Raw genomic sequence first — 25,073 nt, 5'->3', positions numbered from 1 at the left:
AATTGACTATAATTCTTTGTTTGGTACACTGTTCAAAGTTTTCACATTTTTACCGTTATTAACAGTTCATAACGTTTATAACGTTAAAAACTTCCATTCATAGAAAGTAGTTCTATTTATGCAACCCTGTGGCATAATAATTCTTTGTGAGAGGCTGGGTTAGACACGATACAAACACTTCAAATAGTTCGGATATACTTACCGGATTTGAGTTAGAACAAGGAAACAAAATATAAGGCAGAATGAAACATCGCAACATGCTTTAGCCCAAATATGCATGTTTAAGAAAAGAATGCTAAATGGCTGATTTATCTGAAATAGTTAAAAGTAGCCTTGCAAGAGATGCCTCATTCGCTTAAATATTTAGATAAATTAAAAAAAAACACGGCAACTTTTTTAAGTTTCTAGATAATTTTTTTATTATGATTTTCAGTGATGACTTTTTCTGTAATAAAGTTATGGTTTAAAAAGCTTACTTGATGTGGAAACTAAGCCGACAAAACATAAGCAGACATACGAAAGCCCGAGAATTCAATTTAATTTTTTTGCGCTGGAAGCTCTAAATGAAGTTTCCATAACTAATTTTCTGGAGTAAAACTCAGTTTTTTTCCAATTTTAGGAAAATTTTTCCTTCTCAAGACCTGGTCAATCATTTTACTCGCTTGGAATCAGACTAAAACTGACAGTGCTTAACGATGATATACTACTCGACACATATTGATGATTCATCGTGGTAACTCATTTTGCTTTAAAAAAACTTGAACACACCCGGAGACAAAGTTTCTCCCCGTTTTAAATGGTCGGAACAAACATTATAGACCGATTTCGGCGAACACGCGCTTTTTAAATTTGGAAAATTGTGCATCTTTTTGGTGTTTAAAATGTAGCTGTTGAAACCAATGTAGCTGCTGTAATCTTCAGAGTCATACATTTTTAAAATGAATGTTTTTGGCATCCAACATCCTTAATAGTTTCGGTATGTTAATATTTTTTGATACAGCCAGGAAAAGAATTGACTAGGTGCTCATCGCCTGCTTTCGACACGAAAATGATCTGTTTATGATAAACCAAGCAACTCGCGATACAAAACAAGAAAGCCGCTAGGCCGGACAAAAATCTGAAAATTCGAAAATGTCTAATAAAATAATGATTGCAAATTATCTATCGAAAGCAGGCTAAAACATCAGTTATAATAAGGCTTATTTTGCAACGAAAACATGCCAAGGCAACAGAATTTGAAATTAGCATCGGAAGAAAATTTACAAGCAACAAAGTAGAAAATACCTTAGCAGAAACCCCTTAAGCATAAAAAAAATCAACAAGACTCAAGACATAAAAAGTTAAGAAGTCCTTCTCATCTCAAAACACACACATACACAAAACTTCATTTGCTTGCCAAAGGAAACAAAATGAGGGTACTAAGCAGATATAATATAGAACGAAACCTATTAGGGTGAAAAAAGAAAAAAACAGCCAAAAAAAATCAAAAACATTTAGGAATGATAACAAATTATAAAGTACCCCTCGCCCTCAACAAAATTGAGACGCATTAATAGCCCATTAAGCCAATATAATATAGGCCGAAAGCTATCAAGCCGGAAAAAAAAAGGAAAAAAACTGCTGTCATGAAAACTTTGAACTATGATTTCTATTAAGATTTCAACAATCCAGAAGTAAGCATTAAAATTATGTTTTCATTGCAACGACTCAAAATTAGGTCACTAAGGCGACAAAATGTAAACAAGAATCAATTGGGCAGAAAAAAAGTTTCCAGCGAAATAAAAAGAAAATATACGAATTCAAGGTTTTTAAATTAAACTGCAGAAGTAAATCAAAACACGAAAAGTAAATACAATATAAATTTCGTACAGCAACAAAAAACAACTCTAAGATGTGGCAACTAGGCCGAGAAAACATTGGCAGACAAATAATGAGCCGAAAACTTTTTTTTTGAAATGGAATAGTTCCCGTTTGAAAAAAAAAAACAGGTCCTGTCAGATTCGAACCCAGGAGCTTTGCCGTCCCAGGCGTATCTTTACCACCAGAACAAGTGTGCCGGAGACGCAGAAAATTTCGAATTGGTTATGAACCGAACCTAAATTTACCATTTCTTATTTTGACCCTTTTGTGAACAACGTTATTTACAGGAAAAAAGTCTAGTACTCGATTGCAACACTCTTGCTTATCGCAAGGGTAATATATAATATGTTCACTTTGGAAGCGTTGGAGAAATGCGGTCTCATGATTTAACTAGTATAATCCTGGACTACTTTAGTTTCTTTTGAATTTTTAAGACACTGTACGGTCCTTTTACTTAAATCTGGTGTCTGTCGCAACCATAAGCACTTAGCATTCTATCGTACGCTTTACGTTCAGACTAACGATTCGCACAGTCGCAAATACAGGGCTCAATAGGTTTTCCCAACATTCACACGGTTTCGACGGATGATGAAACGCAGATCAGCTTCTGTGGGCTGTTGGACTGAAGAGAGATGATAGTAATTCTAAATGTACGATCCGCTTTTTGTGCCGTTGCAAATCAATAAGGTCTGAGTAATCAAATCACATGTTTGTCGAAAAACTGGAACTCCCGAATGCATTTACTTTTAATAGTTTTCGCATGATTTTTCTTTATTTCATTGCTCTAGACACTGGAATCTCTGTAGAGTTTGTGTTCATTACTCCTCTTCTACCCCTTCTCATCAATAATTTCCCATTTTTTCTACTTTGTGGGCTCTCGCTTTTCAATCTATCCAGTTTTTCAACTCACATGACAATTCAGTATATCATGCGCCTTAATCAAGTTTCGCTACGCAGCAATTATCTCATAAGTCAGAGCATACAAAACCAAACAACAAGTAATGCGTTTACGAAACACTGCGAGTTGCGAGATCAACAGTTTCAAGCTTTGGCTCTGTCGACTACTTTCGACTAAGATGTGCGTCATCTTCAAAAAGTTATCGAAGAAAACCAGAGCGGCTTAACTGAAGCGAATGCGTTTAGCGCTTAACATGCGTTTGTACTTTCGGTGTTTTCTTTTCAGCGGCTTTCAATAATTTCATTTTCAGCTATTTTGATAATCGATATTTTTGATGTGATTCGAATATAGCCACCTTGCTTTCTTCATAATTTCCAAGTCTAAGAAAGTTTCCACCAATTTTCCAATGTAGTTAAACTACCTCCAAAATATATCATTATCTTGATATTCTGGTTCAAATGATCATAGCTTAATGATTAGCTCACAGCTTGTACGTTCGCTGTTTTGTTTCTGAATTATTTTGTTTTTACTACCCGTTTCGCGAGAGAAAAGTATTAGAAGAACATGAAAGATTAAATACGATACTTGTGGTATTACATCGATGATTACTGTAATATTTTGATGGGCAATTCTGTTGAGAAAATTTGGAGTCTGCATGGGAAAAGTCGCCATGGCTTTTGGCTTAAATAAATCAGTTATTTTCGTCATTCAGTTGTATATTCCTCAGTTGTATCTTTGATTAGATACATTGTCTTCTCTTCTCCCTCTGAAGCCACCGCGTGCAGGTGGTCGAAACCCACCCGAGGGCCTGTATCTGGGCGGTCCCCTTCCTCGACTAACGATGCCTCCTCTAGTGAACCCTCTCGACCCACTGTATCTGTCCATTGGACGTCCTCCACGCATTCTCGCTGAGAGAGAAACGAGTCCTCTGGCTCTTCGCACAGCTGGGTTGTAAGGATACCTTCCTCGGGTGCTCACACCTCTGTAGCTCGAAATACGTCCACCTCGCGGAGGCCCGCCTCGCGAGTACCTATGTGATCCATCGCCTCGCGAGTAGCTACGGGACACCCCGCCGCGACTGTAACGACTATTGCTTCGTCCTCTGTCGAGTTCGCCGCTGCGCCTCGGCGAGTATCTTCTCCGTTCTCGCTCTTCTTCTACAAATGATTCATTGTCTCTCGTGTCTCTAAATCCGACTCCTGTATTCTGATTGTAACTTGCAACTGATGGCGATCGACTCTGTTTGTCGCTACCAGCGCGACTTCTACTCTTTTCCAATGAACCGTCCACGGATGCCACAGAGCGTGTTCTAGTTCGACTTCGACTGACTTCGCGAGAGCTCTGTTGCTTTTCTGCCGGAAATGAGTACTCGATCCCGCTTGCCGTTCTCTCGGTTCGGTAAGCAACTTGAGAAGTCGATGCTGAATTACTTGCAGTTTCTAAGCGTTCACGGGATTCTGGACGTCCTTTCAGTGGCTCTGGAGCTGTAATAATTTTGCTTCTTAAAGCAAATAATTTTGCTTCTGAAATCGAGGTTTCGTATCTTCGTTCTTTCACAATAGGTGACGCATCTCGCCGCATACTCGAATCTCGCTCTCTGCTTCTGGATTTGAAATCTGTCTTTGGTCTGACAGACACAGATCCATACTCGGGTGCGACACTTCTCTTAAAATCTCGGTCATAATCTGGGCGTTCCGATAGTCTTCGTGCAGAAACAAAATCGGGCGATACTTCACGATTAATGTAAGTTGCAGTATCTCCAAGTCCCTTTTCGAGGCCACCACGATAACCCGACCGGTACCCGCCATCTCGCTCCTCTTCACGGTAGACTTTAGGAGCAGGAGCTTTTGATGGTTTAAATTCGTACTCGTACCTTCGTTCTACATATCTAGGTGAGGGACTCTGATGTCTAGGAGACAGTGATGAGTCTCTGGCTTTTCTGTCATCATAACGAGGTCTTTCAGCAGGAGATATCGGTCTTCTGTAATCATCAGGAATCATTTTATTTCTGGACTCCTTGAATCGATCCGATAATGGTGAGGGAATTCCGCTAGGACGATTGTACACTCTATTCGATGATCCATTTGGAGATCTCTTTGGGGATCTAGAAGCAGTGAATCCACTTCGTTCATAGACTGTGTCCCTTGGTTGATATAGTGGTCTTGAATCATCATCACGGGTACGCTTCGGAGGCAGTCGTTCCAATTCTTCGCGTGGAGATGAATATTGAGGCCGCGACAACTTGTAGTCGTATGGTTCTCGGTAACTCTCGTTAGCTCTTTTTCTAGAATACCCTTCTTCTGGATAACTACTCCGTGGCGGGCTTCTTGATATTCGTCGCTCGGAGAAGTCTCCTCGACCTCGCAAGAAATCACCCCTGCCACTTGAATAATCACCACGGCCTCTTGAAAAATCACCCCTTCCTCTTGAAAAATCACTTCTTCCTCTGGAAAAATCCCCCCTTCCTCTTGCAAAGTCACTTCTACCTCTAGAAAAATCTCCCCTGCCCCTTGAAAAATCACCTCTACCTCGAGAATATTCACCTCTGCCTCTAGAGTAGTCGCTTCTTCCCCTGTATGGAAACCTTTCAAGGCGCCCGGGTCTGCTGTAATCATCACGCCTTGTTGGACCTCTAAAGTCACTTGATGAATCTCGAGACGAATGAGCGTTCTGATAACTGTGACTGGAACGTCGCTCAGAACTTATTCTAGTCGATTTATAATCTCGGTCATTATGTTGGCGACTTGATTCAGCATGCGAGTACCTGGGGTTGCTCTCTTTTCGAAACCTTTCATCTCGATATTCCTCTCGAGGAGGATCACCTCTTCTTTCATATCCTCTGCTACTCTCTTGGCGATATGAAGGTCTGATCGAGTTCGCATACCAAATTGCATCTTCGTGATTTCTGTCGTACTTTTTCACACTCAGATCCAAATTCATGGCATCTCGCGGCGGAGTTTCTCTGTTCTCAGAATTAAGGGCCAGTAGATGGTTCACGTAGAATGTCTTATCAAACGTGTGGCCTCTGGATTGCTCAAAATTACTTACCGCTATTGCTGGGTCAACACCTTCGTACAGAATTAAATACTTACAAATGAGAAATCCTGTTCTGTTCACGCCGTGGGTACAGTGCAAGCCTATGAGCAAATCGCTGCTCGCATTTTTCAGAAACTGTTTCACTTGCGCTGCAAATTCAAGAAAAACTTCAGAGCTCGGAATATCATCATGACCTTTGCATTCTAGCTTGTAATGTACAATAGGGTGTCTTGAGTTTTCATTCAATTCGTATCTATCGTAGTATCGGTTGGTATTGCACAGATCAATGACTAGTCCCAGCTTGATATTTTCCGCATCAAGTTGCCTCAGAAATCTTCGCCAGCCGAACTTCTCATTTTCCGGTAAAGGGTCAAGTAATTCATCTTTAAGAGGCACTTTAAATGGTAGAAAACGAAAAATTGTTCGCTGATACGGCTTGTAATCGAGCCAACGGTCAGGTAGATCGTTTCGCATTTTTAACTAAAAGACATTTTCATATAGAAACTCTTAAACTTTTGATTTCTGAGCTTGTCGAATTTGACAAAAGGATTTTACGAGTACTGTATCTTCATTACATTGGTTTTTAAACAAAATTTCCATTCCAATTTATACGCTAAACTAGTGAACTAAAACAAAAACCAGGTTTCCAGCTACCTCAATGTCGTTAAAATGTATTTATTTTGACATTGTTTTCTGGGCAAAAGAGCAATGTGTTTTTGGTTTCTGCGCAATATCGGACTCCGAAAAGTGTCGTTTCAACTTATATTTGTTTGATTTTTGAAACCTGGAGTCATCATATGAAACGGGTGCTGTCGCCTGAGACTCATTTATATTTAGATCTCTTTCATTCCAATCGACTTGTATGAACTGTTCTTGTTTATTGTGCTTTCTATTTCGTTTTCTCGGGCGACGTCTTCGTTTCACCTGCTGCGGTAAATCGCCAGTAACTTGATTAAAATCACTGTGATTTTCGTTCTGTGAGCCAGATTCTTGTGAGTGATCAGGACCAGGCTCTGAGTGATCAGGACCAGGCTCAACTTTAATCGGAACCATTGCATCAAAACTGGTATATCTGGGAGTTCCAACTGGTAGAAATATTCCTTTTAAATCGTTTTCACAGATATCGGATTCTCGATTACCAGGATTAAGTGCTAACAGATGATCAACATAAAATTGCTTATCAAATTTATGACCTCGGCTACTTTCAAACATCTCTATTGCAACCGATGGCTCCCACGCTTGGCATAAAATGAGATATTTACAAATCAAAAACCCGGTTCTGTTGACCCCATGAGTGCAGTGCACACCAATGAGGCCATCGGAGAAGCTTCGGAAGCGTTGCATTGTGAATATGAAGCGCTCGAAGATATCTTCTGACGGGAGCTGGTCATGCCCTTCGCAGTATAATTTTTGGTAGAAAACTTCATTCCCAAGAACTGATAAATCAGATGGCTCATAATATCTATCGGTATTGCAGAGATCAACAACAAGGCCCATAACGAGACTGTTTTGATGCAGGTACAGTGACAGATTTTTCCACCCAAATCTAACGTCATTTGATTCCGTAATGAGACTAAGAAGACTCTGATTCAGAGGGACCTTGAAGGCAATGAAACGATCTATTTTTTCGCATACTGGTTTATACTGCAACCAGCGGTCAGGAAGACGTCTTCCCATTTCGACTAAAAGATAACTTTCTTTCGTGATTTTGTATCTTTGTAAAATCAAAATATCCTGAATTGTCATAGAAAAATGGGCTCATTACAGCGATAAACTCAACATATTCTTAACATTAAAGCGACCCTGCAAAACTCCTCCGAAAAAACGCTCAATTCAGAAAGATCTCGTTGACTAACAAAATAAACATTACTAAACAAATAATTTCTTTCTAGATTTTGTAGTTTTAAAAAACCATATCGTGAAATTTCATGGACAAACAGGCTCATTACAGCAAAAAAACTCAACAAATTCTCACCATTAAATCAAAAAATCTCAAGAAAGACACCCAATACCTTACGATTTTGTTGATTAACAATATCAACAGACGAAAACTATTTCTGGTCCCATATAAACGTCAAACAGAAAAGCTGTCACAGGTCGTTTCTAAATTTGCCAATTAACTGATACTTTTTGTAATTTCGTTTCATAGAAAACTTATGTGAAAAACCTAACGAAGAAATGATCAGTGAGACTCATCGAAAAGACCAGCGACCCAGGAATTTCGGATACCCGACTTCTTCAGGAAAATGAACCGAATGCCTGTGCAGGAACCGAAAACCGGACCTAAGGTGGGTCTTAGATTGGACAAAAACAAGCATAGCAATACAAATTTATTTCAAATGTATATTGTGATTCAAAAATAGATTTCGCGAATGATTTTGCGGTTCTGCAAATAATTTCTGCTGAGTCAGCAGAATGAAAACATCGCATTTTGAGAACCGACTTGGATCCGAAAAGGTACAAAAATCAGGGAATCGTCACTATTTATGAACCGGAACCGTTACCCGACTTTTACAATATCAAGAACCGGAACATAATTGCCAGGAACCGGGTTTCCACGAACCGGAACCAAAATCCATGCAGCGACTACATGTTCCAGTCGGTCATATCCTGAAGTTTTATGTTGATTTTGGGGAGGAATGGTATTTTTGAAAAAAAAAATTGAATTGGCCATGTCATGCTCAAGTTTAACGCAGAAACTGAAATGAAAACATATCGACGGAAAATAAAGCTATGTTCTAAGACGACTGGCCAACGTCTAAACAGAGCTCTACATGCTTTTCACCGTCTCTACCAAAGCGTTCTTTTGGTGGTCTTTCTAACATCGGGTCGACAAAAACGTTACTGTTCTCCGGCTTTGACCAGAAGGCTCAAATTAACTTAATTACATGCAAAATTAGTGAGCTCATGGCTGGGTCTCAGTATCCCCAGACCACGAGGTCACTCCTAAAAACGGGGTTACTACTACTTATTATATTACTATCGTTTTTGTTCATTAGATAAAAATCATCATCTCAATTGAAGATGGATTAACCCTTTCCCTTAACTCCTAGCTTCTCATCGTCGTAAAATGAATTCAGATGTTAAATAAATTCAATTCAAGACATAACCCGGAAGCTAAAAGTTTAAATAAAACAGTTTCAGTTCAAATCCCGAGACCCCTCCGGATTCCTGAATCCGGGGAAATAACAATCTTATCTTCCTTCCAGAAGGCAGTTTTTCTACCCTTCACCGTTGCTGTGAACGGCCTTGCAACGATTGTAGCGCCACAATCGTTGCAACTCGGAACGGTCTCTGCTAACTCTGCTATTAGTTGTTGTTTTTCTATCGCAATTCTCGTAGTTATCACTATCGCAACTATTGTTGTTCTGATTTTCTGGTTTTCTTCCAAAATGGCAGTTTTTGCCGTTTCTCAGAAATGCGACTTCTCTGTTTGAATTTTTGAAATTTTAAAATATCAGAATATGTTGACCTTCACCGTTTGACTAATCGTCCCAATAACGTCACTTATCTCTCAAAATTGTCAATTCGGAAGGTTAGCTGCTAACTATTCAAAATCGCCGATTCTGCATTTTCGTTAATTCTGGTCGAATGTCACATACTCCCCGGACAACCGGGCAATGTCCCCATTGAATCTCGCAATGTTCGTAAAATTGGTACAGTGTCATCGAACAGAATTTACAAAATGCACGAAATTACTCTTATCCACGTCATATCGACTCACTACAGAATATAAATGGCGTCATACTACACTACTTTATCATTAGATAGAAATCATCATCTCAATTGAAGTTCTTTCACTAATCTGCACTTTCGAGGATATGATATGACTTAAGATAAAACATTTTTCAGACTTCCAATGTCAATGCCCCGATTTAAAACTTTTTCTCGTAGGTTTTAAAAGGTGTGTGAAATTCGATCAGAATGGACAAAATGCAATCTCTGCAGTCTAGGAATTTTTAGCAGCGAACCTTCCGAGTTAGTGATTTTGAAGGATTAACGACGTTATTCGGATGATTAGTAGAACGGCGAAGGTCAAGATATTCTGGTATTTTCAAATTTTAAATTTTCGAAGTGATGAGGTAACAATTCTCAGAAACGTCAAAAACGGCCATTTTGGCAGAAAGGCTAAAAAGCAACACAACAACGATAGTTGCAAGGCAGTTGCTAACAACAGTGAGGGGTGGAAACCAGCCTTCCGGATTACAGAGAAATCAAGCTTAACGTGCTTGATTCAGCGGATTCGAGAATCCGGAGGGGTTTCGGGATTGAGACTTTTATCATTTTATATGAACTTTTATCTTCCCTGTCATGTCCTGAATTGAATTTAATTAACATCCGAATTCATTCTACTAAGATGAGAAGCTAGGAGATGGGGGAAAGGGTTGATCCATCTTCATTGGAGATGATGATTTTTATCAACTGAACAAAAACAATAATAATTCAATAAATAGTAGTAGCTCTGTTTTTAGGAGTGACCTCGTGGTCTGGGGATACTGAGACCCAGCCATGAGTTCACTATTTCTGCATGTAATTAAGTTAATTTGAGTGTTTTTACCGAAGCCGAAAGCAGTAACGTTTTTGTCGACCCGATGATAGAAAGACCACCGAAAGTACTGGCTTGGTAGAGACGGTGAAAAGCATGTAAAGCTCTTATTAGACGTTAGCCAGTCGTCTTAGGACTTAGTTTTATATTCCGTCGATATGTATCTTCCGGGCGAATGTTACATAGATGTTTTTATGGCGCTCCTGGGTGTTATTCTTTTTTAACATCATGACCGGCAGAACCGTTAACGAGCACTCCGCGCCGAGCGGATGCTCACATTAACGCCCTTAGTAGGCCTAAACCGCCGGGTTACCGTGAATAGCTTTTTAACCTAGTTAAGACCGAAAATTCACGAACCAATAAGGGTGGGGGGATTCGCGGTCCCGTCGTTCCCTGAGGGTTTCGTGACCAAAAATAACAAAGATATATATAAAACCAAACAAAAAGTAGTATAGTACCCAAGAAAAACAAAAAAAAATAACCGAAAAAACCAAAAACAGTAAAAAAAGTAAAAATCAGTAGAAATCATCCCCCCAGACAAGATGTGATCCGACCCTCCCGTTTGTTATTGATAGATATATTGTTTTTACAGGCATCTATATCAGTCAAGATCGTTACGATCAGTTTTTTAGCCCGTTTGTGAGGCTTGTACTGAGGGTTATTTGAGCATTTAAGCACGTTAATGATAAATTGCGCTCAATCCGGAAGGGTCAGCTGATTTGCGCTCAATTCGGAAGGGTCTTGGGAGAAGACTGATCCGGCAAGCAGTACAAGGAGCATCAAGAAGGGGCTCAACGACAACAACAATCGACTGTTGGGTATCGTTAACAAGTTTTGTATCCCTTTTGGTAGAAAAAGTAAGATAGTAATCTGTGGGGGGCTCGACAGTGCTGCACTGTAGTGAATTTTCACCGAACTGCGAATATCCGAGTTAAGCACCTTAATTCGGATACTAAACAAACCCGGAGGGGTATAGTATTACTAAGATTATTACTTATATAGCCTATATTAATACTCTTATACCGTTTTTCAGTGAAAAACACAGAAAGCAGACCGGTTTTTAGGGTCAAAATAGCGATATTTTGATCCCCCCACAAGTCGCGATTTTTGAGATATCGATACTTTTTGAAACAAAAAAAAGCGCTAAGCTAGTGTGTTACATCGTAACTGCACTACTATAATAGATAGAACCGGTTAAGTTTAGTTCAGAAGTGGTTGGAACTATTTTGTTACCGAAAACCGAATTTTCGCGATTTTTGATAGTACGAAACACTATAAAATCAGGAAATTTTTGAGTTAGAACAGTAAAAATAGTTGTTCGGACAACTTCCACTAGTGAATCTACAAGTTTTAAAACCCGCTACCCGAAAGCCTTCCGGGTTGCGGAGAAATCGAACTTAACGTGTTTGATTTGGTGGATTCATCAATCCGGAGGGGTACAGGTAGCATAGTTTTTCGCAAATTTTTTCAACTAAAGCGTTTTAGATCGGGTCTTTTGCATTGAACTAGAAAAGTATAGGCTTTTTGAGCTCGGATCAATAATTTTTAGGTCGAAAGGACCAGATTTGCGGAAAAAGTTAGGCGGAACCTATAAGAGAGAATTTTTTGACTTCAGAAAAAAGACGTTTTTGTTAATAACTTTGGAACTACTGGGCATATCCAGTTGAGCTTGGTACCAATAGATCAGAAATTAGCTGAGCTTATTGATAGGCACAAAAGTTTTTCGGAAAAATAAGCGTGAAAATTTTTTGAGATTTTTTTTAGCAAATTCACCAATTTGGGAGGGTAGACCCTTCACGTTTTATAAATTTCTTTCAGAAAAGCCCTTATACCCCTACCAAAAGGTAATAGCGGTTGAATAAAGTAATTTTAGGCTGTTCTAGATGAAAAGGGAAGGCTAAAGGCACAGCAAAACCTTAATCGAGCCGAAGTTAGGCGAGCGATAAGACCCTTCACCGTTAGCGTGAATCGTCAAATAAGAGGCTTAACTTCAATCCGGAAGGGTCTAAGAAAAGCATTACCTACCCTTCCTAGTTAATCTAAAAAGCAAAATAGCATCAAAAAACGTATCCGGAGGGGTATAGGTTGAAAGAAGGAGATCTCCGAAAAGCTACTTTTACAAAACCGGAGGTCTCCCAATCCGGAGGGGTCAAAAATTTTATCCAATTAGGAGGGGTCCGAATCCGGAGGGGTCTTATAGTTGCTAATTCGGAGGGGTCCAAATCCGGAGGGGTCTTATATTAACTAACTCAGAGGGGTCCCAATCAGGAGGGGTCTAGATTTTGTTAGTCCGGAAGGGTCCTAATTGTGCCAATCCGGAGGGGTATCATTTTATTAAAGGACTTAGATAGACGGAAAAAAGACTAAAGTGAGAGGTATTAGGTTATTAGCAGACAGGCTAGGAATCAGTGACTGCACTGGTAACTTGCCTTTCAATAAAAACCAGACCAAAACAAAACAGGTCCGAACTCGGATATTCGCGACACTAAGTCTAAACTAAAAAAAGCGTTATTCATTGGTGTGGATTGTAACACAATACGTTTTTGTGAAAAGTGACTGCCCTGAGGATTGTAGTAGGTCTAGCTCGGGCTCTCCGAAGGCAGATAGGTAACACAGTACTCGGTGGGTGCAATAGACGCCCACTTGAGAAAATTACTGCCTTCAAAGTTTTGTCTGTTTGGTGCAGCACCGAGCTGGGAAATTTTTTTCTTTAAAAGACGGGTTGGAGTATTGTACTGCGTTCGACTAAAAATACAATACACATACGTTTTTTTATATAGAGGTATTCATATTCTGTCATAATATATTTTTTTTGTTTTTGATTTTAAATCAACATAAACTGTGCTTGATTGGGTAGTGAGTACATTATCTTTTAAATTGACTGATAACATCATATTGTGCTAGTTTCCAAATCTTACGACCGATAATCGGTTAGTGTGAATAAATTATATACAAACTGTACTCTGATAACATACAAGGATTCGTGGTCACTATTTTATAGAATCTTGTGAAATTTATTGTGTTGTGTCATTATTATTGGTAGTCATACTATAAGATCACTAGCAATCGAATTAAGTGTATAGGCATTAAGAAGTGACAAATAGAGAATGAGTCTAGACAAGTCAAGGATACCTAAACGAGGTAATAGCTCTATGAAATTCATACCTGAGAAGCAAAGAAAAACGATGACCGATCCTTTTGTGGATTGGATCAAACGAGCCCGGACCGACAAAGGGGAGACGGTTTCAGGCAGAATGGTTGAAACGAGGAGTCAGAAAACCTCAGAAGAGCGACAAAAACTGTTAGAAGTGGAGGTCAATACGGACCATGCCATGAACGACAACCAGGAAGTACATGGATTGGAAGGGAGAGGCAGAAGGCCGGCAAGTGAATCTACTCCGGTAGAACAAGGCCATGATTTTGCCACTTCCACCGGGACATTGGATCGAGAGGAGATGTCGGAACTGTCCGACATCTCAACTGAAATAGCGGCAACTAGAAGATCTCCAACAGACAACACTATGATGACAGGCGGAACTGAGAAACAAACAACGTCATCATCGTTCTCAGAAAGAATGAGGAACACCTTAGGAAACATCTTTCCATTCACCATGGGAGGGGGCGCAGGAAATGAAGGTGAATCCCAGGAGGAGGAGGACGAAGAAGAGCAGGTGGACTTTGGGTCTCAAGTCAGCCTCAATAGTTCGACCCAGGAGAATGAGGCATACGTCGGAAGAGAGACTGGAACCATGGACAAATTTGGTGTAGTGAGAACGATAAGCAAAGAGGTAAACACACCGGGCCAGTCAAGAGACTTCGCGATTATGACATGTTCAGAGCTGCAAACTGGGGAGAGTAGAAACAGAGGGCTAGGCAACGCATTGGCGGATCCTGAGGTAGATAATGAAAAGACGTCGAGGCAGAGAGTCAAGGCCCGGATCTCGACCAGCACGAAGCTACCTGGGACCGACAGGGTTACACCGCCACTGGTGACGCCACTCGTGGATAACGGGGCAGCACTAGAAGAAGCCTTAAACAACATAGTGGACAGTTTAGGAGAACAAAATGAACAGATGTCCATAAGAATGAGTGAACTAGAAAGGGCAGTTGCGGGAAGAAATAAACCGCAATAGACAAGAAGTTGGCAGGAGCGAAAAACGCTTGAAAGAAAGAACGGACGAGCATATGGCGAAGAACTTGTCGCGAATGACAAGAGAAGCGGAACAGCGAGAGTTACGCTTAAGAGACGACATGGAGAAGTTAAGAATTCAGCAAGAGCAGTCTCATGGGACTCTGGACACAAAGATAGACGCGATGATGGAGAGGCGAACTCAGGCTATCATGGATAGGTTGGACGGGCTACTAAGCAGCAAAAGTGGACTGAAAGAAGGAGAACTGAACTCGGGAGGTCCCAGCAGGGAGCCGAGGGTGAACTTCAATGAACATCAAAAGAGGAAGACGTATGGATCCACTAGAGGCAGGGGCAGTTCATCAGGCTATGCCACAAGGGGGCAATGGAACATGGGGCCCGAACAGTACAACAAGTTCAACGGGGAACAGAGAGACCTCTAATGAACGACCAACGCAAGGCGGCACACATGCGACTGGGAGAGGTGATTCCGGTAACAGGGGGCATGCAAGCCCGGGAAGGAGTCATGTGGGCCAAGCTGGAAACACTCACGGCGATTCGGATTGCAGGGATGCACCGCATACAGAGCCTTTGACAAGGTGTGAAGACACTCAAGCGGGACACTCAAGGGATGCTACGGCGATGGCCACAGCATTTGAACCACTAAACAGGTCTGTGGAGACATTCCTTACAAGGTTATCCAGAACCAATGAACGCAGTGAGAAGTCCAGAAGAGTCTTTAAGAAACCAAGATGCTATAAAGATGAATCTGATGGCTGTATTGATACCTGGATAGAGGTAATGAAGCTGCATTTCGAGGAAGAGGACTTGTCGGAGAGACAGGAATGCAGTGCGCTCACCAGCAACTTGGAAGGGACAGCCCTGAACTGTGTCATGGCCAAGAAGCAATATCAGCGTGACACAGCTGAGAAAATCTTCGAAATCTTGTAAAACCGTTTCGGATCAGGGGTGCAGGAGCACCAAGCGATGATGCGCTTCGAGAAACGGAGGCAACGAGAAGATGAAACGATAGACAAGTTTCTCGATGACTTGGAAATGCTGAGAAGACGCAGCCAACCAGATGAGTCAAACCGAAGGATGAACCTGGCGGTAGCCTCAAAATTCATCGATGGTGTGAAGAATGATGAACTTCGAACGATGCTAGCAACGCATTACACACCACTATCAACCAATGCGCCAACACCAGAGGAGTTGAGGCTCAAGTCAAAATAGTATCTTTTGTTGAAACCTCCTTCGAGATCTGGATACTACAAGAAAAATTATGGCAATTTTAACAACGGACCAGCAAACCAAGGGAACAATTGGTACAAACCGAGGGATGATATGGACAAGAGACGCTCTTGTGCCAATTGCAGTTCAACGGACCATCATGTGTCAGAATGCCCAACTTACAACCAAGGCATGAAAGCAATAGGCTTTAGCCTCGAGGACGAAGATGCGTCAGAATTGGACCATGAGGATTTCAGGAGAGGAGTAATTGCAAAATTTGGCCCAAGGTGTTTCTTTTGCAATTTGTCCGCAATTCTGGGATGCAGTGGCAGACATCAAGCATCCAAGACATGAAGAAGCTTTGTCAGGAGTGAAAGCCAGCAAGGCTCGCCTTTTGAGTGAAGCGGAGGCACGCAGAAAGGTTAAACCTCAAGAGCTGGCGGCAAAGAAAATGCAAGCAGTAACAGAGGAGACACGTGAACCGGAACCAGCAACTGCGGCTGATGACTTCAAGGTCGATTATAGGGCAGCCGCGAGGGATGCTCTAAATAGAGTGCAACAGGAACTGGTGACGAAAGAGATCACACAAAAAGTGAAACTTGAACTGGAGAATGAGAAACTACAGGAGCAACTGAATACCTTCGAAGCAACAGAGGTCGAGGAGACTAAAGCACCAAGCAGTTTGAGCATGAAACTTAATGTGATCTCCGGTCAGAGGTTCGGCATGGTGCCACAAGGAAGCAAAATACAGTCGATAATCTCAGTGGCCGGACAACAGGTAATCAGAAATCTGAGCGAGCCATCCGAGTTCACTTTGATGCATTTGGACACATATGCAGATTATCTGAGGCAGATGGAGCCACGCACTGAGTCGAGAGCTGTGCGAGCACTACTAACAACGGGTGGCCCTCGCATGAAGAAACTTCATGGACGCTACCTAGAGGTCTATGGGCCGTATCAAAAGATGCTGAACGTGGATGGAATATGGACTTATGTAACAACAGATGATGACCAAATGGGGCAGATTTATTTGGGTGAGGAGGAACTCAAAGTCCGCAGGATAGGCCATGACGCCATGATGGAACAAGACGCAGTACACATTGGGTATGAAGCAGATGTGACCGCACATCTGCTCGACACCAACGGAACAAAAATCGGAGTCATGGGGCTTCTGGACACAGGAGCGGTAGTGAGTGTGATGCCGATAAAAACTTGGGAAAGAATGGGCTTCACAAGGGAAGATCTAATTCCAACGAATCTCCGACTGGCCGCCGCCAATCGAGGAGCTATTTACGTAGCCGGAAGAACACCAATAACGGTCCTCCACATGGGAGGACGGGATCTTTGGATGAGCTTCCTGGTGGTAGAGAATTTGGACGACGCCGACCAATTCATCTTGGGCAGAGATTTTGTCAGGAATTTTGACGTGATGATTGACTTGAACAACGGTCTGATACGGATTAGAAACCCGGACCGGAAGTATGTTAAGAGACCAATTAATAGGATAATAACAGACGAAATCAAGGTACCAATTTTTTTAGATAGAAAGGTAAAACTACAGCCAGGACAAGCTGTGGTGGCAATTTTTAGAATGAGAAATTTGAATTCGTTAAGTGATAGTAAACAGGTTTGCTTAGTACCGAATCCAAATAGTCAGAGTCGAATCCTAAATGGGAACGCAGATGTGTTTTCAAAACATAAGGCGGATATCGGTTGCTGTAATTGCGTCGAACACGAAATCGAACTTGAAGAGGGCGCCGTTTTCCATAGGGAAGGCTCAAGACGAATGACGCCACCCAAATCGGAAGCGTGCCGAGCGGAAATAGAACACGACACGATAGAACCCTCGAAATTGCCATGGGCTTGCGGGGTATTAATGGCGAAAAAGAAAGGGGGGAGCTGAGATTTTGTTGCGACTTTCGTTACTTGAACGCGGTAACGATAAAAGATGCGTACCCGATACCGCGAATAGACGAGAGCCTATCTAAGCTTGGTGATGCCAAGTTCTTCACCACATTGGACTTAGGTTCCGCCTTCTGGCAGGTCCCTCTGCGGAAAAAGGATAGAGAGAAAACCGGATTCGCGTGCGAATTGGGATTGTACCAGTGGAAGAGGATGCCCTTCGGCTTGTGCAATGCAACGGCCACTTTTCAAAGACTGATGGCTCAGGCTTTGACGAGACTGACCAAGAAGTACGGGAATCTCGTGATGTGTTACGTGGATGACGTAGTCATAGCGACACCGACCCTGGAAGACCACATTGATAGGCTCGATGAGGTCTTTGGATGCATGAAAAGAGCAGGATTGAAGTGCAAACCATCGAAATGTGAAATCCTTAGGAATTCGATTAAGTACCTGGGAAGAATGGTGGATAGGCATGGTGTGAGGCCGGACCCGGAAGCAGTGGAAGCAGTGTTGACATGGAAAGCTCCCAGAACGGACACACAGCTCCTGAGCTTCCTAGGGTTTGCCAATTACTACCGGGAATTCATAAAAGGATATCCGGGCAAAGTGTATCCGATGCAGAAGCTGATGCGCAACAAGTTCGACTGGAGCGATGAAGCTCAAACGGCCTTTGAGAACATAAAGCGGGAACTGTGCGAAGCGCCAGTGCTAGGCATGCCTACTGAAAAGGGCATGTATGTTCTTGAAACAGACGCATCAGTAGTAGCCATCTCGGGAATACTGCATCAGGAGCAGGAATGGAATGGGAGAACCGTTTTCCGTCCCATTGCATATGGCAGTAAGGTGTTAAGTGACACTGAGATGAAATATGGTGCACCAAAAGCAGAAATGTTTGCAGTGGTCACATTTGTGGAAAAGTACCGCGCATACTTGGGGAGCGCTCCCTTCAAGTTACGCGTGGACACCAAGGCGTTATCCTGGTTGAAGACATACTCGATTGATCAGAGTTATATTGGTAGGTGGATAGTAAGATTAGATGGCTACCACATGATAATCGAGCACAGGATGCGTGACAAACACCAAAATGCTGACAACCTCAGCAAGAAAACCCAGTTCTTTGAAAGATTGGAACAGAAGCAAGCCAATCAGGTGGAAATAAAGGAAGGATTCTCGTTTCTGGACAAAGAAACTTATGAATCGCTTCCCTTAACGAAATGGTTGGACAAGTCTGGACATCCAATTCCAGGACATCCTGAGTTACCTGTAGAGAAAGCAGCCGAGATAAAGATCCTATCCAAGAAGGACCTGGTGCCCTTGTATCTGTTGCTGCGCTCGAACCTGGTCCAGCAGGAACTCTCTCGCATGAACATTAACAGCCTCTCATTATTGGATAAAACGGTGCAGGTCACACCGCAAGTGATGCGGATGCTGGGTGGTTTGTTAGAGAGAGAAGTGACCAGAGATGACCCCGAGTGGGCAGCAGCAGTGGCATCACTGACAGTCAGTGAGAAGGTGATGTTCATGCCGTCTAGACGACAACACAAAGAGAACGGGAGGGATTGTAGAACAATAGTTCAGCAACTAGTATCCTCAATACCCCACGAGATTTTAACCAGTACTTCTTACAAACAGAAAGAACAAGGGAGCAGTACGCGAAGGAAAACCGTCACCTTTGTGGACCAGGAGAAGGAAGGTGAAAAGGCAGAACAAAACCTGCTGCAAGACTATTTGTCCGGGGAGACGAATGATGAGAAAAATCAGCGATCACAAGATCAACACCCGGGACAAGAAAGTTTGTCCGGGGAGTCTGAGATAGACGAGAAAATTCCTGATGGAAATTAGGACCTAGAGAACAAGATTTTGTCCGGGGCGTTCAGATGGATGCGAAGAAGGCACAGACATGATCTGGAGAACCGTGCAGTCTCCAGCACAACCTCTTCAACGGATGACAATTCCCGAAACTCAGGAATGGACACCTATTCAGACAGGAACTCGAGCTCGGGATCAGAACTGTCAGAACTAGCGATCCACACACTACTAGTGGAAACTCGGGCAAGGGATCTGGACAGAGAGGTGTACCAGGATCCTGACAGCGATCGCTACCTTATACCAAGCGAAAGAGTCTTTGACAGTGTAGCGGATGACTTGGAGACAATAGCGGTATCGAAACGTTCGATAAGCCTGTTGCCGCGGAAAGAGGTAGTCAGGACTGATCTTCAGCCGTTTAAACAAGAAACACAGCCGTTGGCGAAGATTTGGTGCGTTAAGATGGAAGAAGACACACACCAGCCCAACGAGCTGAATAGTCAGATGAGGGTCATGAAGACGTACTTAAAGGCGAGATACCGACTCTCGGATCTTCTAAGGGCGCAGAGAAATGATCGCATGACAAGCAACCTGAAAAGTTGGATCGAGAATGGTTCTCCGGATAAAGGGGACCTCGAGGAAGATAGTTATCGCATCCTGAGACAATACTTCATGCAGAAGGAAGGGAGGTTATATTTGAACAAGGACGGGATTGTGGCTTGCAAAAGAAGGGAGGAAGACAGAGTCCTATACAAGTATAATGCGATAGTTTTACCGCAACTCTATCAGACAGAGCTATTATTCAGGTCACATGATCAGATTGGCCATCAGGGGATCGACAAAGTATATCAGAGGATCCTGAAGCGCTTTGAGTGGCCTGGGATGAAAAAAGCATGCGAGAAGTGGGTAACAGCATGTCTGTCATGCCAACAGGTCAAGGATCCAAGGAAGTTGCGATTTCCTTTCGATCGATCGAGTCGTCTGAATTCAACGAGGTGGTGCAGATAGATCACCAAAAGATATGCATGACAGACAATGGTTATAATCAGGTGCTGGTCCTGATAGATCATTTTACGAATTATGCAGAGGCCGTGCCCTGCATAACTGCCTCGGCGGAAGAGACATGCGACCACCTGATCAATACGTGGATAGCAAGACATGGTTGTCCGATGACGTTTCAATCGGATAATGGAACAGCTTTCGTAGGAGAGCTTACGAAAGAGCTTATGAGACGCTCACAGGTCGCTCAGGCTCACTCCACGACATACCACCCTCAGACGAATGGCTTAGTGGAAAGACAGAATAGGACGTTAGTGTCGATGCTGAGAGTATATTGTTCCAGGTACATGACCAATTGGGACAGATACCTTCCACAGGTGATGGGAGCATATAACAGCACGCAACACTCCACCACTGGAGTCAGTCCACACATGATGCTAACTGGACACGAAAAGTCTTTACCCTTAACCTTCTTCTACCCAGAGTATGAGGGAAAGAAAACGTCCCCACAGGTCTACGTGAGGGATGTGGTCAGACGCCAACAGGAGTTGAACGATTTGTGTAGACAAAATACTCAGCAAGCACAGCAAGGCAGAGGAAAAGATTCGACAAGAAAGCAGCTGGCGCAAAGGCTTACTCGGTGGGAGACTACGTATGGGTATTTCAGAACGTTATACCACCGAAAGGGACGAAAAAGCTCCTAAAAAATGGAGGGGACCCTTCATGATTACAGAGGTGCACCAGGAGGGACGCTTTTATAGACTGAGTACTGGCCGAGCCGCCCACTACGAGAACATCAAGCCACACAATCCATCGACAGAAGACTGGTGTACACCTGCAGACATGGAAGAAGGGGATTATCTAATGATGAATCCTGCTTGTGAGGTCAATGAAAAGTGCACCAGGGAGAAGAACGATGGAAACGAAGTCGTAGAGGAAGGTACGAATACACCGCTAGACCTGGATCCAAACGAGGAGATCGAAGCGGACGATGAAACCTTACCCTACGCAGAGGAAGATTGGCAGGATCCCGAACAGATAGAGTTTCCCAAGAACTTGGAACCGGATCTTCCGTTCACGATACAGACTCGTCAGAAGGACGGGACGAGACCAAGAAAGAAATACAATCCTTACGGTGACGACTTTGTAGTGGATAGGATAGATCTAAAGAAGATAGTGGAGAAAGGAGTGGGTCTAGAGGAAATAACTGTGTCACAAGACATTAACATAGTCGATGATCACGACGATGAGTGGGTTGACGACTGGTCGAAACCCGAGGTAGAATTCGACGACGAGCAACAGCAGTCATATGAACAAGACTTGACGAACCTGCGTGTCTTAGAGTGGCTGAATGAAACGACCTCGGATCCTGAGGAGACCAGCATCACGATTCAAGACGTAGATTGTGAAAGCATGAATTACATCAAGACCGAACGAGATGATCCTTCCTGGGCTGCCCAGGAAGGACGACTACTCATTCCAGCTTCTAACCTCGACTTGATACCCGGTATGCGATCGACGGGGACGTCGATGGATATTTTTGTCCGGGGAGTGGGGGTAGGACTTACCCACACTGAAAACTTGATAATAAAAAAATAAGAATAGCAAGAGAAACAGGAGACTTAGAAGCAGAAACAGGCGAAGAACCTAAGAAACCTGACATAGGCAGGGTAGTTGAGTCATATTTTAACTTACCAAATGAATATTCAAGTAACATAATACTAACAGACAGTGATTTCATACACACAAATAGAACATGTGCGATAGCAATCACAGCAGACATGAGTTTTGGGACAGCGTTAGCGGCAGACTACAAAAAGAGAGAATACAAAAACGTGGAATTCCTTTGGAAGCAAAGACCAGGGATAGGGGGCGTAGCGGCCTTACCTCCGGCGGCGTCGCAGATACCGGGAAAATACCTATGCTTCTTGGTAACGAGGGCGACGGAGAAGCAGCACGTGGACCCAGAGAACCTAGTCTTGTCCTTGACGAGGCTGAGGGACTTCCTCGTGGAAATGGACGTGAAGGAGCTCTCGCTTCCAGTGTACGATCCAAACAGAGGAAGACTGCATCCTCGGGAATTGTACGCGCTTGTACACGTGATATTCTCTGATACGAATATACAAGTATATCTACATAAGAAATACTTCTTAGGTATAGGCTGAGTGACGTGCGAGAGGGTGTTAGGCCAAATACTAAGTTGTATGTAATATGTGATATGTGTGTTATATTATGTTATGTTATGTTATGTGTTAGGTTATTAAGATCATGGGTAAGTAGGGGTTAGTGACCATGAACAACTGAATGACGATCTTAGGAATAGGTCCAAAGTTTGGACTGTCCAATCTTAGGTCGAATTCCAAAATTTTAGAGACCGATTGATTTTAATAAATTTTAGGATAAATATCTTTTTATCTGAACTGTTTTTAAGCAAATTTTAGCTTTTTAGCGATATATGTTAAGATGGAACTGACAAGTGTGATATTGGTAACCTCTTTTCTAGATCCTGATTGATCGTTTAATTACTCACTTGAGTCAAATCTTGGAATCAAAACCGAATCGAACTTGAAAGAATAGAATGGATAACTTCAACTTGGATGAATTGATGGACCTGGCAGAGGCATATGTGGGACCGATGGTAGATGCGATCTATCGTCGGCTGATGGAACGAGACTTCGCTCTGGAGGACCGAGAGGTAGTCATGTTGCTGACCGCCCTGATCAACATCTTGGGGCATGACAACCGTGGGGACCGCCCCACGGAAGTCCTGTTGATGGCAGCATATGGAGAAAGGGGAGTACTAGACCGCCCGAACATGAGAGTGATGAGGTGGAGAAACGGGGCTCTCTCAGGGAGTGACTTGGCGAATGAGCCTGGATTGGGAAGTTCTAGGACCTACCAACCAGGTGAGATGCCTATGCCCTCCAAGCCCAAACCTGGGCTGACGAGAATTCATCAGGAGATGAACAGCGAGGCGGCCTCGTCTGGTTCACCACTGAGAGCAGCTGTGCCACCAAAAAGGGCGAAAGTAGGACAGAAGGTTCAGACGAACCAAACCATGCAAGATCTGGATGAGATGAACGATAAACTGAAAAGTACGAAGAAGGAGCTGGACGAGATGACCAAAAGTATGCTCAAGATGGAGGAAGATCGAGACATGTGGAGACAATTGTTCGAAGACTGCAACAAAAAGCAGGGTCAAGAAATTGAGCGCTTGAGGCAGGACTATAAAGAGCAATCGGAACAGATGGCGTTGACAACGGCCGTGGAGAAAGTGATACCTGCAAGGAATATTCCTCGTGGGCAGTCCCCGATGGAGCTCTTGACGCCTCGAGAAATGAGTCAAACAATAGAGACACGGCTCCCGACAGAGACAAATCGAGTGACGATCCCGGATCCTAGTGACACCTTGGGTGACCCAGTCGTGGAACAGACAGTGAAGAAGCTGATAGAGACAGCTGGACGATTGGTCACCAACAAGAATGCGCCAGGTTCCGGGGTGACTGCACCCTATGGAACGATCGACGACACGGGCAGAGTACGACTCTCCCAGACCGTGATCAGACAGGGGATAAGTGACGTGACGCCACTCATGGGGATCTCGAGGGCCCCAGAGAGAAGAATACAGAAGATGCCAGCGAAGAAAGTGTCTCGCATAATAGACGTGCAAAAGAATAATCAATTGAAATATAATTTCACGGGAGTACCGGAGACAGATCCGAGGGCCTGCTTCAATCGAGCGACTTGGAGCCCGGCAGTAAACCAGCAGGAACCACCACTCGGGACTTCTCATCTGATACTGGGAGACAGCTTGGTTAGAGTGCTGTCGAATTTGAGGACCTCGTGGGTCACCACGGTGATGGCCTTTGGAGGCGCGACGATAGCCCAGTTATATCGAATGGTGGAACTGATGAATCCAGGGAGGATCCCCAATGTGATGATCTTGGTTGGGACGAATGACATCTCCAGAGGTTCAGATGAGCAGGAAGCACTATGGGAGTCAATGATGGTGTGTTTGTTTACTACCCTCTGGCAGAAATTCAATTGCGCGGTACTGACCGTTTGCACTGTGCCAATGAATACGAGAAGCCTGACAGCATCAGGAAGAAGGCACAACGAGGGAGTCGTCAGGTGGAATAACATCTTGAGGAACCTCGCAAGTCGGAACGCCGGAAGAATGATCCTCATGGACATCGAACATGAGTTGAGAGCTATGGATCAGGCCAGAATGACCACGGACGGCATCCACTTCGACAGTATCGAAGGACAAGCTTGGTTGAATCGAGTCTTCCAAGAGCGGTTGGACGAACTAGAAGCGGAACTCTTTGACACAGGAGTGCTGAAGGAAGAAGGAACGGCGAGTGACGCGGTGATTACCACCTTTGTGCCTCCTAGCCTGGAAACACGCTTGGGTACGGTCCCGGCCGTCACGAACTACAGGCAACAGAGCTCCAGCGAACCAGGTCAAAGGACAGAAGAACAGGATCGATTGGGAGAAGCGCCGATGAGGAGGACCATCCATCCTAGGAGAAGAATAGGACCTGTCAACCCAATCGAAGAGACAGCCGGCACGTCTAGATCGGACACTAGATCGGAGACGACAAGTACCAGTCGAGAGGAGAGACGTCCGGGCAGAGGCTCATTGATGTGGTCAAGACCCATAC

At 43.4% G+C, this 25,073-nt stretch overlaps 2 protein-coding genes across 2 annotated transcripts; both read right to left on the bottom strand.

Annotated features, from left to right (window-relative positions):
- Positions 1-2,124: 2,124 nt before the first annotated feature.
- On the bottom strand, positions 2,125-6,268 carry LOC134845888 (serine/arginine repetitive matrix protein 2-like). The gene has a single exon (XM_063863009.1). It carries the CDS (start codon positions 6,266-6,268, stop codon positions 3,482-3,484), a length of 2,787 nt encoding a protein of 928 aa, XP_063719079.1. The 3' UTR covers positions 2,125-3,481.
- Positions 6,269-6,469: 201 nt separating this feature from the next.
- Positions 6,470-7,485, bottom strand: LOC134845889 (RNA/RNP complex-1-interacting phosphatase homolog). The gene has a single exon (XM_063863010.1). It carries the CDS (start codon positions 7,469-7,471, stop codon positions 6,470-6,472), a length of 1,002 nt encoding a protein of 333 aa, XP_063719080.1. The 5' UTR covers positions 7,472-7,485.
- Between the last annotated feature and the right edge of the window lie 17,588 nt (positions 7,486-25,073).

The sequence above is a fragment of the Symsagittifera roscoffensis genome, chromosome 5 (assembly GCF_963678635.1).
Source record: "Symsagittifera roscoffensis chromosome 5, txSymRosc1.1, whole genome shotgun sequence".
Lineage (NCBI taxonomy): Eukaryota > Metazoa > Xenacoelomorpha > Acoela > Convolutidae > Symsagittifera > Symsagittifera roscoffensis.
The sequence above is the reverse complement of the archived record's forward strand: the minus strand, read 5'-3'. Positions and strand labels throughout refer to the sequence as shown.

Coding starts and splice junctions, on each gene's coding strand:
- LOC134845888 (XM_063863009.1), bottom strand. CDS start 6,268: ATGCGAAACGATCTACCTGACCGTTGGCTCGATTACAAGCCGTATCAG.
- LOC134845889 (XM_063863010.1), bottom strand. CDS start 7,471: ATGGGAAGACGTCTTCCTGACCGCTGGTTGCAGTATAAACCAGTATGC.